At 46.8% G+C, this 27,264-nt stretch overlaps 1 protein-coding gene across 8 annotated transcripts in view; it reads left to right on the forward strand.

Moving 5' to 3' along the window:
* Positions 1-9,757, forward strand: part of Socs2 (suppressor of cytokine signaling 2) — a 273,894-nt gene extending 264,137 nt beyond the window's left edge. For 5 of the 8 annotated variants that reach the window (XM_005374469.2, XM_013518369.1, XM_005374472.2 and 2 more), the window contains one exon: positions 8,837-9,757. In XM_005374469.2, the coding sequence (XP_005374526.2) occupies positions 8,837-9,138 (302 nt within the window). In that variant the 3' untranslated portion in view covers positions 9,139-9,757. Of the gene's footprint in view, positions 1-836; positions 956-8,836 lie in introns of those variants that run through there. The other 3 variants (XM_013518360.1, XR_001235628.1, XR_001235629.1) reach the window with 3 other exon arrangements.
* Positions 9,758-27,264: the final 17,507 nt, after the last annotated feature.

Raw genomic sequence — 27,264 nt, forward strand, 5'->3', positions numbered from 1 at the left:
GTGCTTTCCTTCCACCACCACCTTTAAGCATCCAGTCCCTCAGCCAAAAGATGTTTCTGTAGAGGCCCCAGGGTTAACACGTGAGTCCTGGGAGGGGCTGGCCCAGCCTGAAGCGCCCCAGCTCCACCCCACGGCTCCTGATAAACCCCCACCCTGGCAGCCCCCACACATTGTGAAACAAAGGGTTTACAGCACGGTTCTCAGGTTCCCTGTGTCCCCCGCCCCCTCCCTCCTTCCTTATTGCCTGCGTGCCTTTTTCTTTTTTTATGCTTATAAGTTTCTGGCGTACTGTATTTCATTAACCTATCCATGAAAAGCTTATCTTTTCATTTATATGCTTTCATTTCCATTCCCATTTCCTTCCCTGCGGAAGGTAACTGCACATGTGTATTCTCTTGTGTGTGTTTTTTAAGTGGTGTTTTGGAAATTATTTTTAATTTGCATTTTTATGGATCTCACTGTTTTCCTTACATTTTTTACTCTGCACCACACTTAGTCCATCCTTTCTAACTCTGCCAGTGTTAGGATGTGCACCTTCCTATCTATCTCTTTCCCAAGGGATGAGCTCTTAGATTGCTTCCACCTGTTTTCTTCTAGTAATTTCGCTTCATATAAACAATCCCATATGTGACCCCTCATGGATCTATTTGAGAGAGTGAGAGACAGACAGACAGACAGACAGACGTAAGCATTTTATATTTATGCAGTGGAATATATGTACGTATATGTTTCAAATCTGGAGTGCTGAGTTATAAGCTGTATATGTATGATCGCTAATGCAAGTAACGAATCTTTGCACGCAGCCTTATACGTGTCCCTTATGGGTCTTTTCCCAGAATTCTCCTTCATACTTGTAACGGAGAACAAGATGGTGCGGTGCACTCCATTTTACCCACAATGCCACTTGCTGTCCAAATAGCCACCCAGTCTTCAGCCACTCGCCCGTCCACTCAAAGTGAGTAAGGCTCCCTGTGTCACATCCCGCCAAACCTGGCACTGTCTGGATTTCTGTGCACATAAAGTGAGTTAGCACTGTTGTTTCCATTTCGGTGTCTTAGCTTCCTGGGTCTCAGCGCTTCTTCCCAAGCTTACTTTGTGATTCCTCCATCTGATCACCCACTCTCACTTGTGCCTTTTTCCATGGAGCTTTTTGCCTTTCCCATTGGTTTTCCGGAGGAACTCATGTAGCCCTGATGGTGTTCTCTTGCTGGCTTTAGACAGTAACAAGTATCTTCTCCCGCTTTGCTCTGTCAGCTTGGGTCGTGGTCTCTTTTGTTAAGCAGAAATCTTTAAATTTCACGTAAAAAAGTTCATCTTTGGGGGTATTAATTTAAGACACCACCTTTCACTGCAGGTCGTAAAGCTGCCTCCAGTGTGTTTTCTCCCGGCTTCGTAGTTTTACATTTTGTGTTTAGACTTCTGTTTTCATGGAGTCAGCATTGTTTGTAGTGAGATATGAAAGGCCCATTCTCTTTTTCTCTATGTAATTAGCTAGTTTCCCTCAGTTTGGGGAAATGCCTCCTTTTGCCAGTATGGAATTTTAATTTTCGTTACAAGAATGATCATATTTATGTTATAGTAATGTCATCCTACCTATCACATGAATAATTCTCCTTTTATCCACATCTTTGTCTTACATTGTAATAAAAATTTTCTTCATTGAGATATTTAGCAGTCTGCTGATTTAATTCCCAGATCCTTATATGCCTCATTGGTTACTTTATTTTTTATTATACCACGTTTTGATTATTGAAATGCAGTATTATTGAATGTTGAAATATAGTTTTGTTGGTTTTTGTTTTAAGTTAATCTTGTATCTGGCCATTTTGTTCAGTCCTCTCATTCTCATGGATTGTCCTTTAATTCGGGTCTTTTTCCCACACGTTATGTGAAATACGTGATAATTTTCTCTCTTCAAATGTGTGTACTTAACTTTTTCTTTCTTTTTAGCACTGGTCAGGACCTTCAATATTGCATGCCACAGTGATGAGGACAGAGGGCATCCTTGTCCTCATTCTTGAAGGGAATGTATTTAAGGGTCCTCCATAGTAAGTGGTTACCAAAGGCTTTCACAGTCTTTTTCCAAGTTAAAGTTTCCCATAGTCTGAATTTTTAAAGATATATATATATATATCTCCATATATCCCCGCCCTGTACTGAAGGCCTTTTCATTGAGTTATATATATATGCCCAGCCCATTTAAAAAAATTTTTTTAAGCAGGTAGCACATCCCTATAATCCCAGCACTATAGGAGGCTGAGGCAGGAGGATTAAACATCTGGGATATTTGTTTGTTTTGTATGCATACTGGCATATATGAAATATTGAAAAGTGAAGTGTAAAACTTTTGGACCTGACTTTGAATGCAATAAAGAATTGAAAGGGAGACTTCTAAATTTCAAAGTAAGAATAGAAATCAGGGTGAGGAAGAAGAGATCACGGGAGAAGAAGGGGCCACACTGTGTTGCTTTTATTTATGTCACAACCGCAGAGATGGGGATCAGCAAGCAGAGTGCGCAGAGGGAAGTGGTGGGAGGGGTTTCCTCGTCCTTGAAGAGGATCCTTGGCTTCAGTGGGATAGGTGGGCTGGGCAGTGTGTGCCGTTCCTCTTGAAAGGGGAGTTTTATAAAACTTCACTGAGAGTGGGATTAAAAGATTGCACGGAAGACTTAGGATCTGTATGATGGAGAACGTGCTGCTGGTATAAAAGCAGCTGAACGCTGAAGCACTCGAATGGGCATTCTCAAGCCTCAGTGTCTGGAGGCCCTTGGCCAGGGAGAACAGCGCCTCTCCTCAGGCCGTGTGAGCCTGTGTGCTTGTGGTGAAGTGGGGAGTGTAGCTAGCGACTGGTAGGTGCAGGGCCGAGAAGCCATGGCTTGCCAGGGACTGCAGAAGGCCCTATGCAGTGCGCTGTCCCCCTGGCATGCCGCTGGCACTCTGTCCCTTCACTCACTGGGGTTCCACTTGTGCAGTTTTTGCCATATCTGTGCACTGCCTGTACCACTAATTTAATATTTTTATTTAAATTTACTTTCTTTAAGCTAACTTTTCTTTCTGACTTAATTTTTATAATTTTATTTCTGCTTTTTCTTCACTATCTTAATCCTTACAATCATGGATTGAAATGCTGCTTATACTTTTCTCACATCCTAAAATGGACCTGACTGGTGTAAGGCAGAACACACATCCACCCGCTCTCATTGGGCACATGACTCGTGGAGTGCACTAGCTCTGAGAAACCCTGGCCAGGTTGCCACAGTGATTCGGTGATGTCGTTTGGCCTGGTTTGCTGTAGTATATCCTTGGGAGTTGACACCAAAGGCTGAAGACTCATTTTTAAGTAACCCTGTGTGTCAGCAGAATTCACTAACTAAAAGCGCCTCATGAGGACACTTTTCCGGGTGGAGGTCAGAGGGCGCCCAGGGCTACTGGGTGTGTAAAGACGTCTGGTTGGATGCGCTTGATTGGCCCGACAGGGTCCTGGGGATGCACTGGGCATCTTGGCCCCTATCTGTGTCCGCAGACTTCTGCCATCTTCCAGCGAGGTGGCACTATGCCTAGGGAGATGTGACCCTGAAAATGCGGAGGAATCAGAGCGTGGCCCGTCCTTACTGCCAGACAGTTGGCTCACAGCAGCCGTTGTGTTCAGCTTTGGCCAAGATTGACAGTGAGGGCAATGGGCGAGGAGCAGAAACACAGATGCTCCCTCCCCCAAGACCCAACAAATGGAACTGGAAAGCAGCCAGAAACAAAACCTACCTTGCCTCAAACTCACCCGCAGCAAATAAGCCAACAAATAGAAAGCAATTACAGCTTCATACCAGGCTCCTTGAAAAGTGACAGGCGAGTAAAGAAACCCTGCCTGACCCCTCAGAAGGACTTCCGGGGAAAGACGGTAGGGGACAAAATCCTCAGACAGGTCAGTGTAGAAGGAGTGCAGTTGAGGTGGGTAGATCACCTCACAGGCTGGGAAGACCCTCAGTGGAGGCAGGAGGAGGCCCATGGCAGCCAGTCCCCTGGCCTGAGCCAAGTTACGAGAGGGTCCTATGGGAGTGAGGAGGCCCTGGGTCGGCCTGAGACCCTTAACTGGCTTCCAGAAGAGCTGGCAGTTTGGGAGCCCCCACAAGAACAGGCCCAGGAGGGGATCCTGCCTCTCTTGTCGTCCAGGTAGCAAAGGGCATCGAAAGCTGCGGCCAGCTTCAATCTGTAACTCAGAGGGAGAAAGACGGAGGGTCCCCAAAGCGGGGCAGTGTCGCAGATCCATCGGCTTCAAGCAGAAGTCTGGCCAGAGATGCTGAGCAGTGACAGCCCAGAAGTCCTCTGGCTGGGGCGCGAAGACAAGGAGCGCAGCTCCCACCATAGACAGACGTACACCAGCCTGGCAGAAGGGAACCTAAGCCCAGAAAGCCAGCCTCCGAGGATGCTAGGCTCCAAAGAGTTCAGTAACCATGGAACTGTAGTTAATTCTTATTTATAAGTGGGGTAAAAATATGCACAATATTAAATTTAACAGCTCACCCATTTTTAAATGTATAGTTCAGCAGTGTTAAGTATATTCATGTTAGGGGCTGGGGATTTAGCTCAGCGGCAAAAGCGTCTGCCTGGCAAGCGCAAGGTCGTGAGTTCGGTTCCCGATACCGGAGAAAAACCAAAAAAAAAAAAAAAAAAGTATATTCATGTTATTAAAACTGAAACTCTGTACCTGTTAAACACTGACCCTTCATCCCTCCCTGCTGCAGCCCCTGGTAACCACAACTTCATTTCCTCTCTCATGAATGTCGGTGCTCTAGAGGCCTCGCAGAGGTGGAAATGCACAGTATTTGTCCTTGGGCAACTGGCTTATCTCATTTAACATGATGTCCTCAAAGGTGATCCATGTGGTAGGAATGTTAGGATTTCTTTTCTTTTTAAGGCTGAGTAATATTTCACTGTGTGTGTTTCTCATAGTTTGTTTACTCATTTATCTGTCAGTGGACACTTAGGTTGCTTCTACCTCGAGGATGCTGTGAATAATGCTCCTATAGAAAGAGATATACAGGTATCTCTTTAAGTCCCTGCTTTTAATTCATGCAGAAGTGGATTGCTGGATGTGTACTAGTTCTTTTTTCATTTATTGAGAAACTGCCGTACTGTTTCCGCAGCGAGCAAGGGTGCCGTTTTACACTTCCACTGACAGTGCCAGGAGTTCAGATTTCTCCACATTCTCACCGACACTTGTTCCTCTCTGTATTTTTGATAGTAATCATTTCATGGGTGTGAAGTGGAACGGAATTTTTAAAAGGAAGCACCAAGAAAAGAAATTGAGAATAAGAGCACAGTACCAGGTTAGAACCAGAGTGGGGAAAAAGCCTGACAGATGTAGCTGAAAGTCCCGTGACCGGCACGAGGGCAAAGCAGGGGATAATCACAAGAAGAATATTAAAATAACAAGAGAGAAGTGAGAGCCACGGAGGATGGGCAGATACACGGAGCAGAAAAAGAATGCGAAGGTATGAGACAGGAAGATTTTTCAGAAGGGAATTAGGAACTGACTCTAGAAACCAAACGTGTAAATAAGGATCAAAATATATAATAGACACTGTGAAGCAGGAAGAAAATGTTCAATGAGAAGGGGAACCAGGGAGGGAGGGGAAGGAAGGAAGGGAAAACAGAAAAGAAGGGAAATGGAAACAAAGCTTCTGTAGATAACAACAGGAAGAGGCTTGAAGGGAGGGAAGGGAATGGGGAAAAAAGGGAAATCAAGATGTGTCGTGTACAGGTACAAATTCCCTGTGATGCTACAATGTACCAATAAACCTAATTAAAAAAACAGTCGAAAGAAAAGAAAAAAAAGAGCTGACTGTAGTCGAAGGCCAGGCTGCACCCCTGGAACAACACATCCCCAATGGCAAAGGTACGCTGGTCTAAAGCCTCGGTACTGTGAGCCCGGACAGGAAAAGCAAAGAGCACAAAATGTTAGCTCACTGAGCTGCTATCAGAGTTCACCACACCGGTGTTCTCTTCTAGAAAATATGAGTAAGGTCCACACACTTGTAAGAGGAATGGAATTATTGAAGTAATCGTGAATTATACTCATAACACAAAACTTTTCCTAAATGTGAAGGTGTTACTCCAGTGAAGGCAGCAGCAGTCTTGACGTGGAAGAACTCCGGGAACAGTGTGACCCTGAGCATTTCTTGCAGAAGACCCGTCTGTGATGAAATTGACCAGTTGACACCAATCAAAGCACTGGACCCAGCAATAGAAAAGCTGGAGTTTAAAACCAGTAATAACAACAGAACCATGCTGAGCAGTCAGCCATTGTACTGTGGGCTTCAGCAGCTTGGGGTGGGGAATGGGATGGGCACAGTGGTACAAAAGTAGGAGCATTAGGCCACTGGCAAAAATGATATAAGTAACAAAGATCAAGTGGTGTGAAGAAAAGGAAAAAAAGAGGGTATGTGAAGTGTTAATTGTAAAGCATTTACAGTATATGAAAATGGCTAGTTAACCCTTAGGTTTTCATAATTTTTCTGTGTTAGATCATGGGTATGTATTTGGAAGTATTTAACTGCCAGTCAGAATAGTATTCAATGGCTGGGGATTTAGCTCAGCGGCAAAGCGCCTGCCCGGCAAGCGCAAGGTCGTGAGTTCGATTCCTGGTACTGGGAGAAAAACAAAAAAAAACAAAGAATAGTATTCAATTTACTTGTGCTTTTTCTACTGTTAAATTTAAACAATATTAAATAGCTTTTATTAGGGAAGAGTTCTCATATCATCATTTTAAATGAGATCGTGTGTATCTGCCTTTCTTTTGGACAGTATATGTACATAAGGAGGTGTCCAAAATACTGTTCACCAACTATGAACACAATGGTGGGCTGTTAGATGTTGTGCTTTTTTTCTTTGTACTTTGTGTTCTTTGGGTTTTTTAACTTACTTGTATTTTATAAAAACCAAAAGAGCATTACTGTTAATGTAAAAGACTGATTAGTAGTATCATCATTATTCTAATTGTTAGTTCTTTTTTTCAAATTGCAGTTTTGACAGTAGCTAGGAATGGGGTCAGCCTAAGTGCTCACCAGCACATAAATGCATGGAAGAAATATGGTGTATACAGACAGTGGAGTACTACTCAGCCATAAAGAAGGATGAAATCCTGTCATTTGCACTAGGATAAATGGAACTAAAGGATATTATGTTAGCTAAATGAGCCCGATGCAGAAAGACAAGTAGTAGCACAAGTTTTCTCTCGTACGTGGAAGCTACCAGGTCGTTGTCCTGAAAGTTGAATTGGGATTCCTCAAGACTGGGGATCACAGCGTGGGGAAGGGATGTGGAAAGGGTAGCTGCATTTGCTTAGTGAGCTCCGTGTCATCTCCCAGAGCCCCACTGATATGTATGTGTTAGTATGTGTTAATAAAAAATATAAAAGATAAAAAACTTGCAGTGTTGACACACAGCAGAAGAAGTTCTTAAGAGTATTTGTGACTTGTCCCTAAGGTCCTGGCAGCTAACTGCCTGGAGGCCAAGGGCATGGGCAGGGCAGAGACAGAGGAGAACACCGAGTCTTTTAATGGAATGCCCGCTGCTGCCTTCTTGAATGCTACATTGAAACAGTAGGCCGGTGAGTGTACAGTGGGCAACCCAAGTCATGTGACGCTGTGCCTGACCAATAACCAGCGTCATCGTCCTGGGGCTTGGGAGGCCCTCCCAGAATCCCCCGTGGCTGCTGGGGCCTCTGGCTGCAGCTTGGTGTTCTCCTGCCTCTGGGCCTTTGCACATGCAGTTTCCTCAGGTCTCAGGCAGACCGGATCTAGTTTAGGAAGTGCGTGTTCAGCCTCTCTGTCCTCCTCTGCAGCACGCGCTTTTGTTCCTCTTGCAGGCTCAGCCTGGACGCTCAGCTCTACCCTGGCAGCCTCTGATCCGTCCACTACCCTCTTTTCCTGCCACCTCGGGGCCTCCGTGGTTTACTTTGTTTGCAGCAGGCCTCTTGGCTCCAGCTTCTCTTAGCAACTGCACCTGTCTTCGGAGTGTGTCGTGCTGAAGCCCTGGGAGAGAGGAGCCTTTTGGTTCAGCCTTTCCCCTAGCCAGCCCTTTCTGCAGTAAAAGCAAGCTCCCAGGCCCACAGGCGAGCATGGTGGGGGCCCCCCTGCAGCTGGTCCTCATCCCCGCGAGCTGGCGTGGCTGCGGGTAAAAGACAGGAGTGAGGGGAGCGTGTCACAAAGCAGTTAGCACAGGGTCATCTTCACATGTTGTGATATCAGAGAAATAGGCCAGATTGTGCTCAGCGGGCTTCTCTGGCAGGATTTCTAGTTATTTTTGTTTTTCTTATTTTCCAGTTTTCTGTAGTGAACGTTTTCATAGCCACTAAAAGGGACTTCTTCTTCTTTAATTGTATTGGTGCTTGTCTGCAGCACGTGATTCCGTCCCTCCTGGGAGCTGGCTTGGGTACATAACGCGTCCCAATTCTCCTTCACCCCCTTGTCCTCCCACCCCCCATCCTTGGTCCTCTTCCCGTTTGCCAGAGAGCCATCTCCCTGTTTCCTGTGAGTCAGACGTGCAAGCGTAAAGGGAGTGTGGCTTCTCTTGTCTCTTTGAGAGACCCGAAACCCAAATAAATGAAAGAGCACAACGAAAGCTAGACGCCGGCAGAGGGGAGGTAAAGGGCGCTTCTTCAGCCCCGAAGCCTGGTTGTACTGAGCACTCCAGGGAAGGCCTGGCCCGGCACCACGCCGCACAGAAGCAGACCTGTCGTGGTCTCCAGTCGCCGCCGTCCTCACCTCTGCCCCCGTCATGTCCTCGTCGGGTCGGGTGTGTCCGCTGGCTCCGTTCACCTGTGCCTCTTTTCCCCTAGGTGACCAGGTGCCCGGGATCCCCTCACACATGCTCAACAGCTCCCCATCGGACCAGCAGATCAACCAGCTGGCCCAGAAGCTGGGCGCCGAGTGGGAGCACGTGGTGCTGTCGCTGGGGCTGTCACAGACGGACATCTACCGCTGCAAGGCCAACCACCCCCACAACGTGCAGTCGCAGGTTGTGGAGGCCTTCGTGCGCTGGCGGCAGCGCTACGGGAAGCAGGCGACCTTCCTGAGCCTGCACAAGGGCCTGCAGGCGGTGGAGGCCGACCCGGGGGTGCTGCGGCACATGCTCGAGTGACCTGCCCATCCTGAAGTGGGCCCCTCACACCTGCCGACTGGCCCTCAGAGCGGGTGGGTTGGTTTAGTCTTTTCTTTTCAATGACCCTTAGATGGGAAGAGAAGACAGTTTCTACTTGATGTTGTGTAGTTAAAGACCAGATTAGCCAGGGGAAGTGGTGCACACCTGTAATCCCAGCACTCTGGGAGGCTGAAGCAGGAAGATCCAGCATTCCAGCCAGGTTGGGCAATCTTATAACTTACAAGAGCCCTGTCTCAAAATTTTAAAAACTTTTAAAGGACCAGAGATGTGACTCAGTGCAGAGGTGTTGAGTTCACTTCCCCGTACCAAAAGGAAAATAAAAATAGATACCGTGTTAGCAGATCTCCACATTGTTTCAACAGCCCATGAGTTTTAATTGCCTGAAGATTGCGTTGTTGTAATTGTTCAGCTTTAAACTGTGCGGCTTCCTTTTAATAGCCTGGGAAGTCATACTCGTTCAAAAAAAAACAAACCATACCATGTCATCGCATTACATGCAGGTGTCCTGTACATAAAACATCATTTGTATGTTGCCTGGAAACTGAACTATGGACTTTGCTATTCATAATGATGATAATAAAAAGTGAATTGCTATATATAAAGTGTCCCTTTCATGAGAAAGTGTTGTGGTGTTTTTTTTTTCTCTCCTTTTTGTATTGCATAGATTAAGGGTATTAAATTACAGTCGTCATTTCTTTGGAACAGAATTGATAGGAACAGGGAAATGGTTATTTATGCCGGTTAAGACAGATAGCTCAGGTAGGGTGTTTGTGTTAAACGTAAGACACGGAAGCTCCTGGGAAAGATTAGTTCAAGTACCAGCATGCGTACCCGAGAGGGCCATCTTCCAAAGACATGCTATGCTCTTTACTGAAAGCATTAAATTGGGGGACAAAAGAGGGCATGTGCCTTTCCTTTGACACCATAATGATCGAAGGGGAGCACCATGAGGAGGGAGGTGGCCTCAGACGTCTGTCCTTTCTTTGATAGCACATGGTGTCTTATTGTACTTTGGGGTTTTGCAAGGGGAACAGTACAATACAGGACACATATTTCATAAGATTATTTATAATAGTCACCCAAAGAATCATACACAAAGAGAGTGCAGGAAATCTGTCCACACACTAAGTACCAAAGAATCCAGCTGAGGGCGTGGATCCCATGACAATGTCCTGCATGAGTCCAGCTGAAGACCTAGAGCCCATGACAATGCCTCATGCAGGCCTGTTTCACAGATCTGCTCTGGGAAGGCCCAAAGGTCAGTGGTGGAATCTAGAAAAAGTCTGAACCAGCAGGATGAAGGATTTGTGCTAGCAGGCTGAGGGATCTGTGTTGGAGCCAGGAAGTGACACCCAAAGTAAGAACCAGAGCTCCCCCGAAAGGTACCACAGCCATCCTCAGAAACAGTGAGGTCTTGAGCAGCTCCAGTGATGAGGAAAGCCAAGTTCCCGTCAGGAAAGCCAAGGTGACAAGCTTCTCCTGGAGACCTTGCCGTGCACCATCTTCCCCTCCGGAGCCAGGAAGTGATGCTTAAAGTGAGGACCAGAGCTCCCCCAAAGTGAACCGTAGCCATCCTCAGCGATAGTAATGTCCCGAGCTCCTTTGACGAAGCGAATAGCGGAGTTCATCAGGGAAGCCAGCATGACAAGATCCTCCAGGGAAACCAGCAGCTCCCAATGGCCTCCCCAACAGCCTCTGAACTTCTTCCCCTCCAATTCTGCCTCTTACGCTGCCGGCAACGATCCTCAGGTGGGCCCCCACACCCAGCACCACGCTGGTTCAGTTCACCTTTGTGTTACAAGTTGAACACCAGTTGTCAACCTACCACATGTCTCTAAAATGGTTTCCTGTTTCTCGGCCTCTCTGTACGTGTGGTCCCACTCTAACTACTCAGCCGTCCTGGGGGCAGGTGGGCAAGAGATGGAGCGGTCTGTCTGATGAGAGAGCTGAAACGTGCCTTTGCGCACTGCCCCCGTGCGCACTGCCCAGCTGTGCCTTGAGGCTTCTCCCTTGTTTCAGGCTCATCCAAGGAGCTTGCGTCCTGCTGTCCTCCGGCAAGCTGCATCACCTTAGGCACTTTTCCTCCCTCTCTAAGCCTCAGTTTCCTCATTGGTGGAACGTTGTCAGCCCTTGCGAGTAGTAGCTCAGTTTGCTGGTAGCTGAGCATGTCGTTCACAGACCAAGTGCACGGTGGCCGAAGATAAGGACACTGTACGGCAGTGATGGCGAACCTGTGGCACTCGTGTTGCAGCAGGCACACAGGGCTCTCTCTGTCAGCGCACGAGTCAGGGTATCCCAGGATCACGCCTGAGCATTCAGGTTTACCTGCAGTGTGGGTACTTGGCAATAAATAAGTGGGTTTCAGGCCCTCATCTCTAAAAGGTTCACCTTTACTGCTGTAGGATAGATGCATTGATTGCCACACCTTAACAAGGTCTGTGATGGACTTCTGTATTTACTTTACAAAGGGTTTAAACAGGAGAGGGACAGGTGAACGTTTTCCAGTCCTGACCAGTCCTTCTTGATAACTGGATAGTTTCTTTATCCTAACGTAACTCCAGATTTTTCAAGGGGGAGTACATTCCTCCCTCCATCCTGAGGACAAGGTATAGTGGTGGAGGCGAACATGAAGCGGATGCTCGAAAAGATGCCAGCGGTGTGCTGACGTCCTCTCAGGCATCTGCTAACCGTATGCCCTTCGGGAAAAAGATGGGTCACTCCACGTTTCATTCATTCTGTGAATGCAGCTCAGAAGGGTTATCTACCGGCCTGCTCAGCTCCAAGTTTTCGTGCTGCCTATTAGAGTCCATTTCAGTCCCAACCCCCATGGAGAAACTACAAAAGCCACCGCCACCCCCCGCAAGCAGACATCCTGCTCTAATGTAATGGGCCCCCTGACAGGCATCCTGCTCTAACCTAATCCAAAAATTCCAGCCCATCCAGAAAATGTCCTGCCCACTCAAACAAAGCCAAAGTCATCCCCTTGCCCCAAATTTTCACGCCACTCTTAACGGTCCTGCCCTCTGCCTCTATATAAGCCCAGCCCCCTTGCCCCTGGGCACGGTCTGTATTCTCACCCGCCACCTCCGCCCCATAAAACTTCTTTCTCTGTTGCTGTGTCTCATACCTATTCCGTCTGCTAACCCTACACCATGCAGTCACTAACTCATTATCATGGGTCACCCTCACACTTGTGATCGCATTACTACACCTAGTTGCAGCCTGACCTCTGTGGCATTTTCAATAAACTGCTTGTCGTTTGGGACCTCGGACTTGTTTTGCTGTTTCCCCGCCCGTTTTAGAGAGTTGCGTTGGCTTCTGTCTCTGCTAAGTCACATTTGTGGATGAGTGAGGATAGCTGGGCACTCCCGCCTCTCACTAGCTGGCATTTTAGAAGTGAGTCTGGTGATTAGCTGTGTCACACACAGACACTTCTGTGCCCTGGGCTCACGGGCTCCAGGGGCCATGAGAGCCCTGGCTTGTGGCCGCCCTCGCTTTTGAGCAGGGTGTCTGCACCGGTGATGGCAGAGGTGCTCCTTGGCTGCTCACATGCTCACAGAAGTGCTTCTGGGTCTCAAGTCCCCGCCCATCCTTCCCTCTGGCTGTGTGGGGTGCTGCCTTCCCACCCCTGTGGGCTCCCCAGGAGCCAGGGAGGCAGCGGGGGTTCTGCAGGGCTGCCCTGTGGTCTCACAGGGGAAGAGTCTACAGTTCTAGAGACCGCCGACCTCTAAGGAAATTCTGAATGGGTGCAGTGGGCAGCAGGGCCTTTTTGGGGACTCAGAGCAATGATAAAAGAGTGTTGCGTTGCTTTGGGTTGGGCGGGGCAGAAGGAGGGTGGACACGTGTGAGCACCTATGAGTGTGCCACACTTAGTGTGTTCAGCTCTGTAACTTGTATTAAATTTTGTCAACCCTTTCTCATGCTGAGACACCGTAGCTGACACCTGCAGCTAAAAGGAGGGGCAGTTCATGGTGGCTCACAGCTCAGGCCAGAGTCAGCTGGCTCTGAGGCAGGACGGGCGGGAGGGAATGCAGGGGGGAGCTGGGGAGGGAGAGAAACCTTTCCAGGCCACGACCCGAGACGTCTCTTCTGAGCAGATCCCAGCACCAGGCAGCTGTAAGCCCCCAAATCCAATCGCTTTCCCAGGGGCTGGGGATTTAGCTCAGCGGCAAAGCACCTGCCTGGCAAGCACAAGGTCATGAGTTCGATTCCTGGTACCGGATGAAAAACAACAAAAAAAAAAATCACTTTCCCAAAGCCCTGCCAGGAGTGCTTGAGGCTCTTGGGGGACATGTAGATATAACCTGTAACACCAACTAAAGTACCTGTTTATTGCATTAGTTTGAAAGAAAGAATAACAAATGATGGGAAGACAAATAAGAATTATCTCTATTTCCATCTTCCACAGATAACTACCGTTAGAACCCACTTTGCTCTCTGACCTCCAATTAGTTTCCGATGCCTGTCTCTCCCTCTCTCTCTCTCTCTCTCTGCTGTTTAAACCCAAGGCCTTGTGCATGTCAGACTAATGCTATACCACTGAACTCTATCCCCAGCCAACTTTAAAATTTTATTTTGATGGCAAATAAATATATGAAAAAATGCTCAACATCGTTGGTCATTTGACACATGCAAATTAAAGCAGCACTGAGATTCCATCTCACCCCTGAAAAAATGGCTGTTATCAAGAAATCAACCAATAACAAATGTTGGAGGGGCTGTGGGGAACAAGGAACCCTTCTCCACTGCTGGTAGGAGTGCAGACTGGTGCAACCGCTATGGAAATCAATATGGAGATTCCTCAAAAAACTAGGATTAGAGGTCCCATTTGACCCAGCTATTCCCCTTCTGGATATCTTCCCTGAAGAATTAAAAACACCATACCACAGGGATATATGTGCATCCATTTTTATAGCAGCACAATTTGTCATAGCTAAATCTTGGAAACAGCCCCAATGCCCATCAACTGAGGAATGGATAAAAAAGAGGTGGTCTTTTTATACAATTGGAGTATTAAACCATAAAAATGGATAAATTTATGCATTTTATTGGTAAATGGAGGCAACTTGAGGCCATACTCATAAGTGAAATAAATCAGATGCACATGTGTGAACATTGTATTATCTTCCTGGTATAAGAAACAAAGAGGGAATAAGATCCAAAATGTACAATAGATGTTGTGAAATGGGACGAAATTGTTCCAAGGAAAAAAAGAACTAGGATGAGAGAAAGGGGAAAGGAATGAAAGGAAAAGAAAAAGAAAAAAATATAAGATAGTTATACTGCTAGTTTCTTTAGTCCATTGAGAAGAAAGGTCTGTGCTAATATCATTTGGAAAATTTTTTATTCCCATATTTTGTACTCTTGAGTAAGTACTATAAAGATACAATGCAATGTATTAACTATTGTTAGTCTTCCATTATATTGTTATGAAAGTTTTCCTTTTTTCCATAAAATAAAAAAATTTAAAAAACAAAATTTTATTTTGAGACGGATCTCACTCAATTGCCTTATTCCCCCTACCTCAGCCTCCCTAGTGGAAGGATTACAGGTGTGCACCACCACCTGGCTGTGTATTCATTTTGTAACAAAAGTAGGACTCTATTTTACGTGCTGTTTTCTAGTTGGCTTCCTTTATTTATCATAAAGCTGTATTTCCAGAAGCAACCCAGATGTCCATCCACCAAGGATTGGATAAGAAAATTTTGGTACTTTTATATAATGGAATATTACTCAGCTATAAAGAAAGATAAACTCGAGGCCTTTATATTTAAATGGTCACAACTAGAGACCATACTACTCATAAGTGAAATACATCAGACATACATGTGTAAGCACTGCATTGTTTCACTAGTGTAAAACCTGAAAGAGTTAATTTAAACTAGGAGGTATGACAGACATTGTGAAATGATAGGAAAACACTCAAAGGTAAAGGACAATTGGGATGTGGGAAAAGAGAAGGGAAAGAAGGAGAAATTTTGTGTGTATGTATATACTGGATAGTTAACATAGTTGTTCTACTGCCTTCTATTTCTTTGCTGAAAGAAATGGTCAGTGAGTCCTTGACTGATCAATATTGCATGTCTCTATCTGTTTTCATGAGAAACCACTTTAAAGATATCAATATGTAATACAATAAGCATTGTTAATTTCCTAGCACTTTGTTTGTAACTCTGTATTGTCTATACTGTTCTTTTGCTTTTTTGTAAAAGGTTGTCTGTTAATGTTTTCCTCCTTTTATTTTTAAAATAAAAAAAAAAAAGCTGTATTTCCAGTGCCATTAAAGATTTTGCTCTACCAATGATTTCCAACATCCTCTTTGTTTGGAGTCTTAAAAACAAGACTTATTGGTTTTGGCAGCATCTTTGAAGAGATTAGAAGACACTCAGCTACTAAGTTTAACAATGGCTTTCACCAGCAAAACATCCACCATCAAAACATCCACCATTGAAACATCCACCATCAAATCATCCACTATCATCTCACTTTTTGCTTGATTCCCCCCTTAGAACCATACCACTCTTTGATTACTATTTGCTCCCCCCGTTGTGTCTTCAAAAAGCAAAACTTCACACATTTTGGGCTCTGTTCTGAGCTTCTTACTTTTCTTTACAGCGAGATGGTCCTCTACACCACCCTGAATGATCCAGGTAGCCCAACCTTCCATTTCTGCAAGATAACGTGTTTGGGGTGACGGGACAGTAACAGTTTCACCTGTTCATCAGAATTTAGTGGCACACCTGGAAAGCAGCTTCAGTGTTAGCAGCAGCATACTTTGCCGGTGTGAATGCTTTCGTTAACCATGATGCAAGGGAATTCTTTGTAACTAAGCTTCTATGTTTATCTCCAGTTAGGTGAACTGAATCCCTTTCTGTCTTACTTGCCTCGTTGCTAGGACAAAATACACAAAACCCACCACTTGAAGGAGGAAAGGTCTTATCTTGGCTCATGTTTCAGTCCATGGTCAAGGGCTCGGAGGAGGGAGCAGTGTGGCAGAGAGGCGTGGCAGGGAAGAGAGGCCCCAGGTACAGCCCGCAGGAAGCAAAGAGCAAGGGAGGAGGCGGAGCCGGACAGACCCTCAGGCCCCCACTGCCTGTCTCCTCAGACCGGATCCCTCCCACCAACGGCAAGCCCGCCTTACTGGCCCCGTAATTCGTTCATCTCCCCAGATCCCAGCGTATGAGCACATGAGGCTTTGGAGGGACATCTAGATATAATTGGTAACACTATTTTAACCCCCAATATACTTTAGTTGTGTTATCAGTTAGCTCATATTATATAGTGTAATGGTTGATACATTGTGTCACCTTCAGTTTAGAAGTTTAACATCCTCCTTCTGTGCAAGAAGAGGGCATGGAGATTGTGTGAATGCTACACCCACCCTGGGGGCGGGATAGCCTGCTTGCAATATAAGGGAGGAAAAGAGGCTTGCTCTTCCGCTTTGCTCTTGTTGCTTTTGCTGTCTTCTGTTGCCTTCAAGTGTTGCCCCTCTGCCATGTGCCACGCTGCCATGGAACCAGCTGATTATGGGCTGAAACCTCCACAAGCTGTGAGCTAAATAAACCTTTCCTTCCTTCATTTTGGGCTTTGGGTATTTTGTCTCAGCAATGAGAGAAAAGTAAACAATATGTGGGAAGCCACCCCAACATGTATTAGCTTAAAGTGACAGATGTACTGGTTTAAAACTTAGCTCACAGTTCTGGGAGCTGGCCAGGCTGCTGATCTGGGCCAGGTCAGCTGAGCTCTGGCCTTGCTTCGGTGCCTCTCTGCTCAGCTTGTGGGCTGGCTGAGGCTGGAGGGCGGGGCTGGCCTCTCCCGTGTGTCTGGCCAGGGGCAGCTGATGACGCGGGGTAACAGAGGTGGCTAAATCACATGCCCTTGCCATCAGGCTCACCCGGCCTTCTTGAATTGATGGTGGCAGCAGGGGTCACATGGGCAAGAAGTCATGCCCTCCTTGGCCACTGCAGGCAAACACTTTTCAGACCTCTTTTTGCTAAAAAACACAGCCCTGCCCTCCTGTGGGCCAATGCCAGTCAACGTGGAAGGGCGCAGGCCTGGCAGAAGGAAGGAGGTAAGTTGGGCCACCCTTTGAAATCTGCCAGAGCCAGTATTTTAAAGCTGGGATTTGTGGATCCTGTTGAAAAGCAAAATGTGCCGACTCCTTACATCACAAAGGTGGTGAGTCCTTCCTGGCAAACCACCGGCTCTGCAGTGACAGACTGCGTGTCCTCCACTGTCTTGGTTGCTTTTCTGTCATTGCTGAGACAAAATACCTGACACCCAAAATTAAGGAAGGAAAGGTTTATTTAGCTCACAGTCTGTGAAGGTTTCAGTCCATTCTCGGCTGGCTCCAAGGCAGAGTGGCACATGGCAGAGGGCAAGAGTTCATGGTGGAAGACAGCAAAAGCAGCAAGAGCAAAAGGGAGGAGTGGTGGCAAGCAGCCTCCTTCTCTCCCCTACATATGCAAACTATCCGTCCCAGGGCGGGTGTAGCTCTCACACCCATAATCCTAGCATTAAATCATGGATCAGTCATAAACTCTAAAAGCCCGTCCCATGACTGCATGAGGCTTTGAGGGGACATCCAGACACAAACCGTCACATCCACTCTTGTACCTGTTGCTGCACCTGCCCAGCCCCGCAGATTGCTCTGTGCATGGCCTCTGGGAAGGGAGCCACCTGATTCTTAGGGTAAACTCCTAGACCTGCTGGGTGTAAGGTTACACATATCTTTGAAAACTGCTTTGACATTTTAAAAAAGTTTTTACAAACTGCTTTTGCTCTAGCAAAATCTACAGGGTCTAGTTTTAAAAGCACTTCAGCCCACAGGGCTTCCGGGGCCAGCTGTGAGGATTGCTATTAACACACACACACACACACACACACACACACACACACACACACACACACACACACACACCCCTGAGGCAGCAGAGGGTCCAGTCTTTATCCTTTTTTCTCTTGCTGGGAAATCTGAGGACCCTCCACTCATTCAGTTTATGCAATGCTTTTTTGTTTGTTTTTGAGACAAGGTCTCCTGATGTAGTTCAGTTTGGGCTGCCTTTGATCTCACTATGTAGTCCAGGCTGGCCTCGAACTCTCCCAGCAATCTTCCTGCCTTGGCCTCCTAAGTGCTAGGATTATAAATGTATGCCACCATGCCCGGCTAGGGAATGCTTTGAGAGGCTGCTCATCTCTGCTAGAGGCCATCTCTCTGCTAAAGGGGAAAGTGAAAAGAGATGAATAAAGAAACACAGCCCCTGCCCTCTGGCGCTCCCTGTTACACCCATGCGACAGACGGGGACCTCCAGGCACACAGGATGTGGCCAGGTCCATAACCCAGTAGTGGTTCCCGCTGCTCGGCTTCTTGGGAGCTGGGTGGCTCAGGGAGGAAGGCAGCTCCGTCACTCGGGCAGTTACCCCCCCTTTCTGTGCCAGTTTGCTCACATGCAGAGTGTGCAAAACTGTGCTTCCCCTACGCAGTGAGAAATCCAGGAGATAAAAATGTCATGTGCTTAGAACAGTGCTTGGCGTAGACAGTTTTTTTTTTTGGTCTTTTTGAGACAGGGTCTCGCTGTGCGGTTCAGACTGGCCTTGAGCTCACTCTGTAGCCCAAGCTAGTCTAGAACTTGCAACGATCCTCCTGCCTCAGCCTCCTGAGTGCCCATAGAAAATGTTTTGCCAGATCACTGAGTTCAATTATTTTGGCTGTGGGTGCTGTCTTTCCTCCCCTGGTAGTCTTCACCCTCCCAAGGCCCTGAGCGGTGTGAGGGCAGAACCAGCTTGTCCTACCTTCCTGTCTGCGGCATGGCAGCAGGAAGGGCACAGTCCTCAGGGCTTTTATGCAGACTAGAGATAAGGGAATATGAGCTAGAAGCAGCCTTCCGAGCATGCTCAGAATCAGGCTGCGCGTTTGATCTAGCACTTGGCTCTCATTAAATGAATCTCCACAGTCACTGCACAAATTCTCACTGATTACAAAACACTGTGCAAGTTACTGGAGCTCCAAAGGTAAATAAGAGACAGTCCCTGCCCCAGAGGATCCCAGCCAGACAGGGAGGCAGCGGCAGCAGCCAGGAGCCGTGACGCCGGCCAGCACAGAGAAGGGAGCAATTAAGTCGCAGAGGAGGTGACATTTCAACGGAGCTTCTGTAATCTCTGCCCTGGTTAGTGTGCTGGTCCCCTTAGAGGTCATTCACGGGCAGCAGAATTTCATTTCATTTATTCTACATGCAGTTTGACAAATGGCGCTCCTTGCCACGGACTGCAGGTGGAACACACCTCTCAAGTGCTGTCTCACGAACGGGGCCTGGTGGTTCGTGTTACCTCGGGCCGAAGCTCAAGGTAGTAACAGCGGAGAAGCACCGGTTTGTTTAATTTGGCAGAGTCAGAATCAGGCTTAGGTATCAGCTATGTTTTGGGGTCTTTTTTTCATGCAATCCCTTCTACTCTACGACATCCATGTGTACAAGTTAGATGTTGCCGGCATACAGGAATATTTTTAATGTAATAACTTAGTTTATTTCTTAGAACTATAAACAGAGCTCAAGAGAGCAGGAAGGTCTATCTTGTTAGCATTTACTGTTCTTATAGGAAAATTAAAGTCCCACGAAGACATGGTTCAGTCAGCCAATTAAGCTTTGTCTTTGCTTTGTTAAATCCAAGCAAAACATATGGCAGTAATTCCGATAGCTATTGTTAATTCCAAGCATGGGCTATGAAATCCAGGTTTGAGTTCTTACAAAGGAAAAAACAAGCCAACGTACGGGTAGTGCTTCCATTTCTTTTTCATATCTTATCTCTAGCCAGTGCTGTTATAGTTGTCAGGTTACATGCTTAAAGGAGAATATTTGTGGAAAGTGTAAAATGGTTTGGACTTAATCAAATAATTACAGATATTCGTCATTGAATGACCTACGTATTTAATGATAGCTTGGACTGAATGATCTGCTGCTCAGACCTACTACCCATCTCTTATTTTTTTGTAAAGTTCTGTACATCTTGTTTATAGAGTCTCAATGTCTTTTTTTTCCTGCAGGTCACCTTGCTTATACAGTGCTATAATTTTTTTTGCTGATTGTACTGTGTAGTGCAGTACAGCGGGCCCTTGAGTTACAACTGAACATATGAACAGCTTGGGTTATGACCGGAATTTTAGTTTTAACTGACGACCGCAGTCTTGAGTTACGACCAGAATGCCGGCTGCTTGGGCTTCCTGGTGGTCTCAGGTATAGATGCAACCCTTAAAGAGCTCTGGAAGGAGAATTACAGCATCCTGTCCTGTGTGGGGTTAATCGAGAAGTCCTGGGCCAGTGTCTCTCTAAGGACACTGAACTCTGCTGTGTACAGGAGAGAGACTTTGAAGGCTGTGAAGAGCAGCCCAAGCCTTCAATGGACAACTTGAGTTGCAACCAGCTCTCCGGAATGAATTGAGTTTGTAAGTCAAGGGTCCACTGAAGTTTTAGTTCTGTTATACTTTATAGCATTGCATGTAAGAGTTAGGAAAATAAAAGCAAAGTCATTAAGTTGGAGTTTCCCTTGACCATTTCTTTGTTTCCTTTGGCCGTATTAAAATGTACATTCTATATACACTTCCTTATTTAGCAGGGAAACGGAACGCACCTCGGTCGCCATATGAGGCAGGTCTGTACTAGTCTTTCTCTTAGTGACACGTAACTCTCCACTTAGCTCCTAGGAGGTGAATTGATTGTGTAGACCTTGCCAGTTCCAAGGTCTTTGGCATGACTTAGCTCAGGCTGATCCCAGGTCCAGGCTGAGCACTTAGAGAGCGCCCCAGATGAAGTAAGCCCTGTCGTATGTGGCTATGAACTTGCCTCTCCTGGCCAAAGATGGTGTGTGTGGTCTGTCTAGGGGATATTTCTTTGAAGCTCAAAATATCTATAGAGGGTAGTGGTTCTTATCCATTTAGGGGAATAAATTCTTCTATTTAAGAATGTTAGAGAGCTTGCTGGGTGTGGTGGCACACACCTGTAATCCCAGAACTTGGGAGGCTGAGGCAGGAGGATCATTGTGAGTTCGAGACCAGCCTGGGTGACAAAGTGAGCTCAATGCCAGCCTGAACTGCACAGAGAGACCCTGTCTCGAAGAGACAAAAAGAAAAAAGAATGTTAGAGAGCTGTGTAAACTTTCTTTAGAAAAATAAATATGTTCACACACACACATCTGGCATATAATCTGGAGAGGATTCCCAATGCATCTGAATCCCTGATAAATTCAAGAATCCCAAATCTGCAAGTTACCAATGGGCCTGTAATATCAAACTTCATCAACATCTAAAACTGACTGGTCATTTTTTGGTTTTGATGTAGTATTTGGAGGCTAAGTGTCTCTGTTGGATTGCACATAGCATGAAGGCTTTTAGAAGAAAGGCTATTTGTCTCAATCCTGGTCTTTATCAGCTGACTACAGATCTTTTCCCCAATGAGAGGGTGAGCTCGTGACCCTCCTGGACCAATCTCTGGAAGGTAAGAGCTTGTAGACCTGCAGTGAATGACAGCTTGTAGCTTCTCAGGACTTCCTGCCTCTACCTCAACTCTGTATAACCAGAGCCCCAAGACGGAAGGAATGAGTCTTTCATGACTACCACACTTGGGATAGTTGATTCCAGGAGGAAATTATATAGAGCCACATTTACTTTATACATTGGGAAATTATTTCCAACACTATCTTTTTGTCCAGCCATCTGCTTGAATCAAGTTTCTGTCAGCCTCTGGAAGTAATAATTATTTCCCGTTGTGAAGTGGGGCTCCATGCTTGCTTTCTGCTGAGGGAGTAGGCCCTTTGGCTGTCTGTTGTCTATTGTTAGGAGTTTTTTCGTCACTGGAGATTGTCAGCTGCTGATTTTCCAATGGACACTTTATCGTTAAGGCTATTAATAACCTCTCCAAACCCAAGTCTCTTTATGAAAAACAAAATATATCAGTCAATCAGGATATGATTTTATATAGACCGTTGTAGTAAAAGAACTTTCCTCAGTAAGGAATGTGTCAAACAAAAGGAGGGAAGCCTGGGTTTCTTGCAAGGAAGCAAGAAAGTCATCTGGGAGTCTTACGGGACACACGAGGAAGGGTGGGGGTGGGTCTTACTGCAGGACATGTAAGGGCTGGATGCCCTTAATCCACACTGCTCTCAGGGATCAGGGGGCTCAGAAAAACTTCAGTATCATCAAGATTCTAGCTTCCAGCTTTTAGGAGTTGCTATGGTTTGGATGTAATTTGTTCCCCAAGGATGATCCTGAATGTGGCAGTGTGCGAGGTCTTGGACCTCTAAAAGGTGGAGTGTAGTGGGAGGATCCCAGATCTTTGAGGACAATGCCTTCAGAGGGAATTGTGGGTGTTCTCATGGCGCCCCAAGGTAGTTCTTCACAGAGAACTGTTGTAAGAGCAAGGCCAGCGCCTGAATCATCTCTGGTTTCCTGTCTGGCAATGTGATCTCTCCCTTCTGCTATGCCCCTTTGCCTCTAGGCCTTCCCCAGAGACCAAACCAGCAGGGCTGCTCGAAGGTGGGCTTTTAGTCTTTAAACCTGTGAGCTAACTAAACATTTCTCTTTATAAACTTAGCCTGCCTCAGGTGGTTCATTATAGTAATGCAAAACAGACTAATAGAAGAGCCCAGTGCAAATCTGAAACAAAAGAAATGGTTTTTGTAAGGCTAGATAGAGTATGAGATAAAATCAGAATTTTGACATCTCAACCAGCTGTTCTATAGCAGACACTTGAGTAATCTCTTTATGTAATTGGGTCAAGAAAAGCAAATGGCCTGCACATCACCAAAACTAAACAAAAAGAAAGGAAACAAAGCCGTTCTGACCTTTGTAGAGACCCAGAGGACAGTTTTCAGTTGGGCCCAGAGTGGAACGTTTTGCTCTAACTTAGAGAAAGCCGTTCAGCATGTATTTCTTGAGCACCTACTATGTTCCAGGGATGAGTATAGGTGGTATGGACACAACAGTCAGTGCAAGAGCCCGAACATTCCTCTGCTCCTGGAGCTCATTGCTGTCAAGACAAGGGGTGTACGAAGGGAACTGGGAGGGCTGAGGAGGAGCAGCACGGCTTTAAAATGCCCAGGCACAGAAGGCTTTGGAAGAGGGAGGGAGGGAAGGGACATGCTGAGCCTGAATGTTTTGGGCAGAGGGAACAGTAGTATGAATGGTGGGGGCCATGAGGCTGAGACCACTCCAACCCCTGGGGTTCTTCCAGCAGCAAACTGAAACCCCACTCAATGTGAATTTATTTATTTATTTATGTATTTTGGTCTTTTTGCGGCAGGGTCTCACTGTATAGTTCAGGCTGGCCTTGAGCTTACTTTGTAGCTCAGGCTGGTCTCAAACTCACAGTGGTCCTCTTGCCTCAGCCTCCCAAGTGCTGGGATTGCAGGCATGCACCACCATGCCCGGCTTCAACGTGAATTTAAAACTTAACCAGTCAGAAGCCAGAAACCACCAACTGACTTCTAACTAGAATCTTTACTAGTCAGAAACTAGTAGAGAAATCTTCTGCCTAGCCCATCAGACATCTTCACCTTGTTGCTAGGAACACCTTTAAGTCCCCTCCACACCCCCTCGGTGGAGAGGTGAACGCTGGTAGTCGGTGTGCCTGATTCCTGAATTGGTGAATTGTACCAATAAGCTTGTTACATTTTAACATGCATAAGTGTATCTTCCAACCCAACTTGCCAAGCATCTTCAAGGAGGCCAGAGAGGGTAGGGTACAGTGGGCAGAAGTGAGGGCAGCAGGGGCGGAGGCTGAGGACTCTGGGAGCAAAGGGTGGCGAGTAGTAAAGACCTTGGATTGTGTTCAGTGTAGGAGGAAAGGTAGTGTCTGATTCTGAGCAGAGACCTGGCATCATCTAGCACCTTTTCTTTTTTTTTTTTTTTGCCTTTTTTGAGACAGTGCCTCGCTATGCAGTTCAGGCTGAGCTTGAGCTCACTTTGTAGCCCAGGCTGTTCTCGATCTCACAACAATCCTCCTGCCTCAGCCTCCCGAGTGCTGGGATTACAGGTGTGCACCACCGTGCCCGGCCCATCTAGCACATTTTCAAGAGATCGTTCTAGCCAACGTTGTAAGAGGCCCAATGCAAGGAGCCCAGGGTGGGGCGGCGGCTCTATTCCCACTAGGTGGGGGCTGCACATGAGGCAGCCGTGGTGAAGTGAGGTGGAGGCGATGCTGTACGGCTCGGCTGCCTTGGAGGAAGGAAGCAGCACTGGTCCTCCAGTGGCCAGTACGCCCTGGCCAGTGGCCGTTGACTGTCAGTCCTTTTCATGAAGAGAGCCGTCCTGTCCAGCAGCACCACTGCTCCCATCCACGTCCTGGGCAGCCTGCGTCCAGTGACCTGCCGGTGAGCGGTACGGACTTGACCTCTCATCTCTGCTCAGGACAGCTCCTAAAGGCCCCGTTGTGCTTTATACCTGGATGTCCCCCAGAGCCGCGTGCGCTTACAGGTGGGGCTTTGGGGAGGGGCCTGGGGTATGGGGGGTCATAGCTGCCTTGCTGTTAGGAGGTTCTGGTCGCTGCGGGCGTCACTTGGGAGGGGTCTTTGTCTCCCTTTTGGGCTCCTCCCTTGGTCTCTGTGCTTCCTGCCCACCGCGCCCCTCTGCAGAGCCATCCGCCTTGGCACCGCCAGCGGTGGACTGAGCCTCTGCGTATGTGGGCCCAGGATAAACCTCTCCTTCTCAGCTGAGAGTGTTGGGTGTTTTGTCTCGGTGATGAGGAAGGTAACCAAGGCAGACCGTGCGCCCAGAGTTCCTGTCGGGCCGTCAGCCCAGGCCCCGGCGTGACTGTCACAGCCCAGCTTTCTACAGGCATCGGTGGGAAGGGCCGCCCCCGCCGGGCCTCGCTCTGTGCCCGCTCAGGGGCCGCTCAGGGGCATCGTGCTGGTGAGTAGTGGCAGCCTCTGACCTTCTTCCATGTATGTGGACGTGATATTCAAAAAGAAAATCCAATTATGAAACGCTGCGGTTTTGTTTTAAACAATTGAAAGAGTAGAATGATTGCTGACATGAGAGAGACCAAGGGAAGGCGGAATGTTCATTTATTTAGTTTTGGTGAAAGGGGCAGGGAATGTATTAGATATAGTAACAGATTCAGGGGCTGGTGGTGTAGTTCAGTGGTAGAGCTCATGCTTTAGCAAACAACCTACCTTACAGCTAGAAATACAGCTCAGTGACAGAGCATGTGCCTAGCGTGCTAGAGGCCTTGGAGTGGATTCTCAGGACAGAGTGGAGGGCTCATAATATCTATGCAAATACAGTAACAGGCTGAAGTCCATTTCCAGCCGCACGGTCTTAGCCTTGACTTTGAATACCTCCAACATCATGCAGTTATGGACAGAATCTATTGCACTGAATATTTCATTGAATTTGAGAGACATCAAAACTTGATAATCAGTAGAATCAGTAATGAGCTGTCACAAGAAGGTGAAAAGAAGCGAAGTTATTTACAAACTACATGTACTACATGTCCAGAGGTTAATTCTAAAGTAACTTTGAAGTAATAGCGATGCTGACACCACTTTGTACCCGTACAGTTCTGAGATAATTCATAGTGAAGAGCACCTTCACTGTCGGCAATAGCACTGAGGAGAGGAATCTCGAGCAGGTACCTGGCATGGTGTGGAGTAGGCAGGAAGACTGCAGGAGTGTTAGTGGAGGAAAAAGGAGGGTGAGAGAAGGCCCTGAAGTGAAGACAGGGAAGATGCAAACTGGGAACTATTGTGATGCATCTGCCGCCATCCAAAATTAAGTAAGGTGGGATGGCTGGGCATGGTCGCGCACGCCTATAATCCCAGCGCTCAGGAGGCTGAGGCAGGAGGATCGTTGTGAGTTCGAGACCAGCCTGGGCTACAAAGTGAGCCCAAGGCTGGCCTGAACTGCATAGTGAGACCCTGCCTCAAAAAGACAAAAAAAAAAAAAAAAAGTAAGGTGGGATAAATCTGTTGATTTGGGGGTCCTGGGGGGTGTGCTGGGAATCAAACCAGGGCCCTCTCACTGAACTACATCCCCAGCCCTTTTATATTTTTTTATTTTGAGACAGGTTCTTGCCAAATTACTAAATTGCCCAGGCTGGGCTTGAACTTGCAGTCCTCCTGCCTCAGCCTCCCAAAGTGCTAGGATTTACAAGCATGAGCCACCACACCAGGCAAGTGAGTTGGATTTTAAAACCAAGATTTTACTTTTTAGATTACCTGGGGAACAGAAGACATCATCTCAAAACTTTAAGATTCCAGTGTATACTAAAAATCTCCAAAACGGAAATGTGCAATATTTCTCAAATTTATTTGACATTGGAACCTTTTATCCATGACACCGCCTATTAATATCTATGGAAAGATTTGTTCTACAGACACATTGATGTAGAGGACACTCAATCTTGGCGTGTAATGGGAAAATTAGTGGCTCACAGGCACCGAAAAATACCCAAGACTTTTTAAAGGTCGTGAATCGTATATTGGGTGATATGCAAATGACACTAATATATTCTCATCTGACAATTCATCCTCATCATGCACAGCACATGACATTAAAGGGCACTTGGAAGGAGACCCAGGGTTTTCTTGAACTTTCCTTGTTTATTTCCTTAATGATCGATAAATCTGTCACATTTTTCATTGTTTGACTTTGTGTCCTTGCAGAATTTCTCTCTGGCTGGTGTCACACTGCACTCAGGTCAAGCAATAAGTTGTATTGCTCGTCCTTCAGCAGGCAGTAGGAACTCTCTGTAGATATTGTCACCTGCCTGTAAGACAAGCAGGAAGGAACTGGTTTTGCCCCATAAAAGCGCCCAAGCCAGGAAAGCCGTCTCCTGCCCCGGGCTTTTCCTGCTCTTGCCAGAGCACGCTATGTCTCTGTGTCTTCTTGTGTACATGCTCTGCTGCTTCCTCCACCAAGCCACTTGGTAACTGAACTTCACTTCTACCTTCTTTTCATTCTGCTTCAAAACATATCAGAAAAGAGCCGTGTGTTTGTTTTTCCAGTGGGGCATTCAGGAACTCTCTCATTTTGGTTTAGCAATAACCAGGAGTGTTACTAAATCCTTGCAGCATTTGGAAATGTCTCCAGATATCCTTTTGTGGGGGTTTGTCTCCATG

The sequence above is a fragment of the Chinchilla lanigera genome, unplaced genomic scaffold (genome assembly GCF_000276665.1).
Source record: "Chinchilla lanigera isolate Chin_1 unplaced genomic scaffold, ChiLan1.0 scaffold00004, whole genome shotgun sequence".
Classification (NCBI taxonomy): Eukaryota; Metazoa; Chordata; class Mammalia; order Rodentia; family Chinchillidae; genus Chinchilla; species Chinchilla lanigera.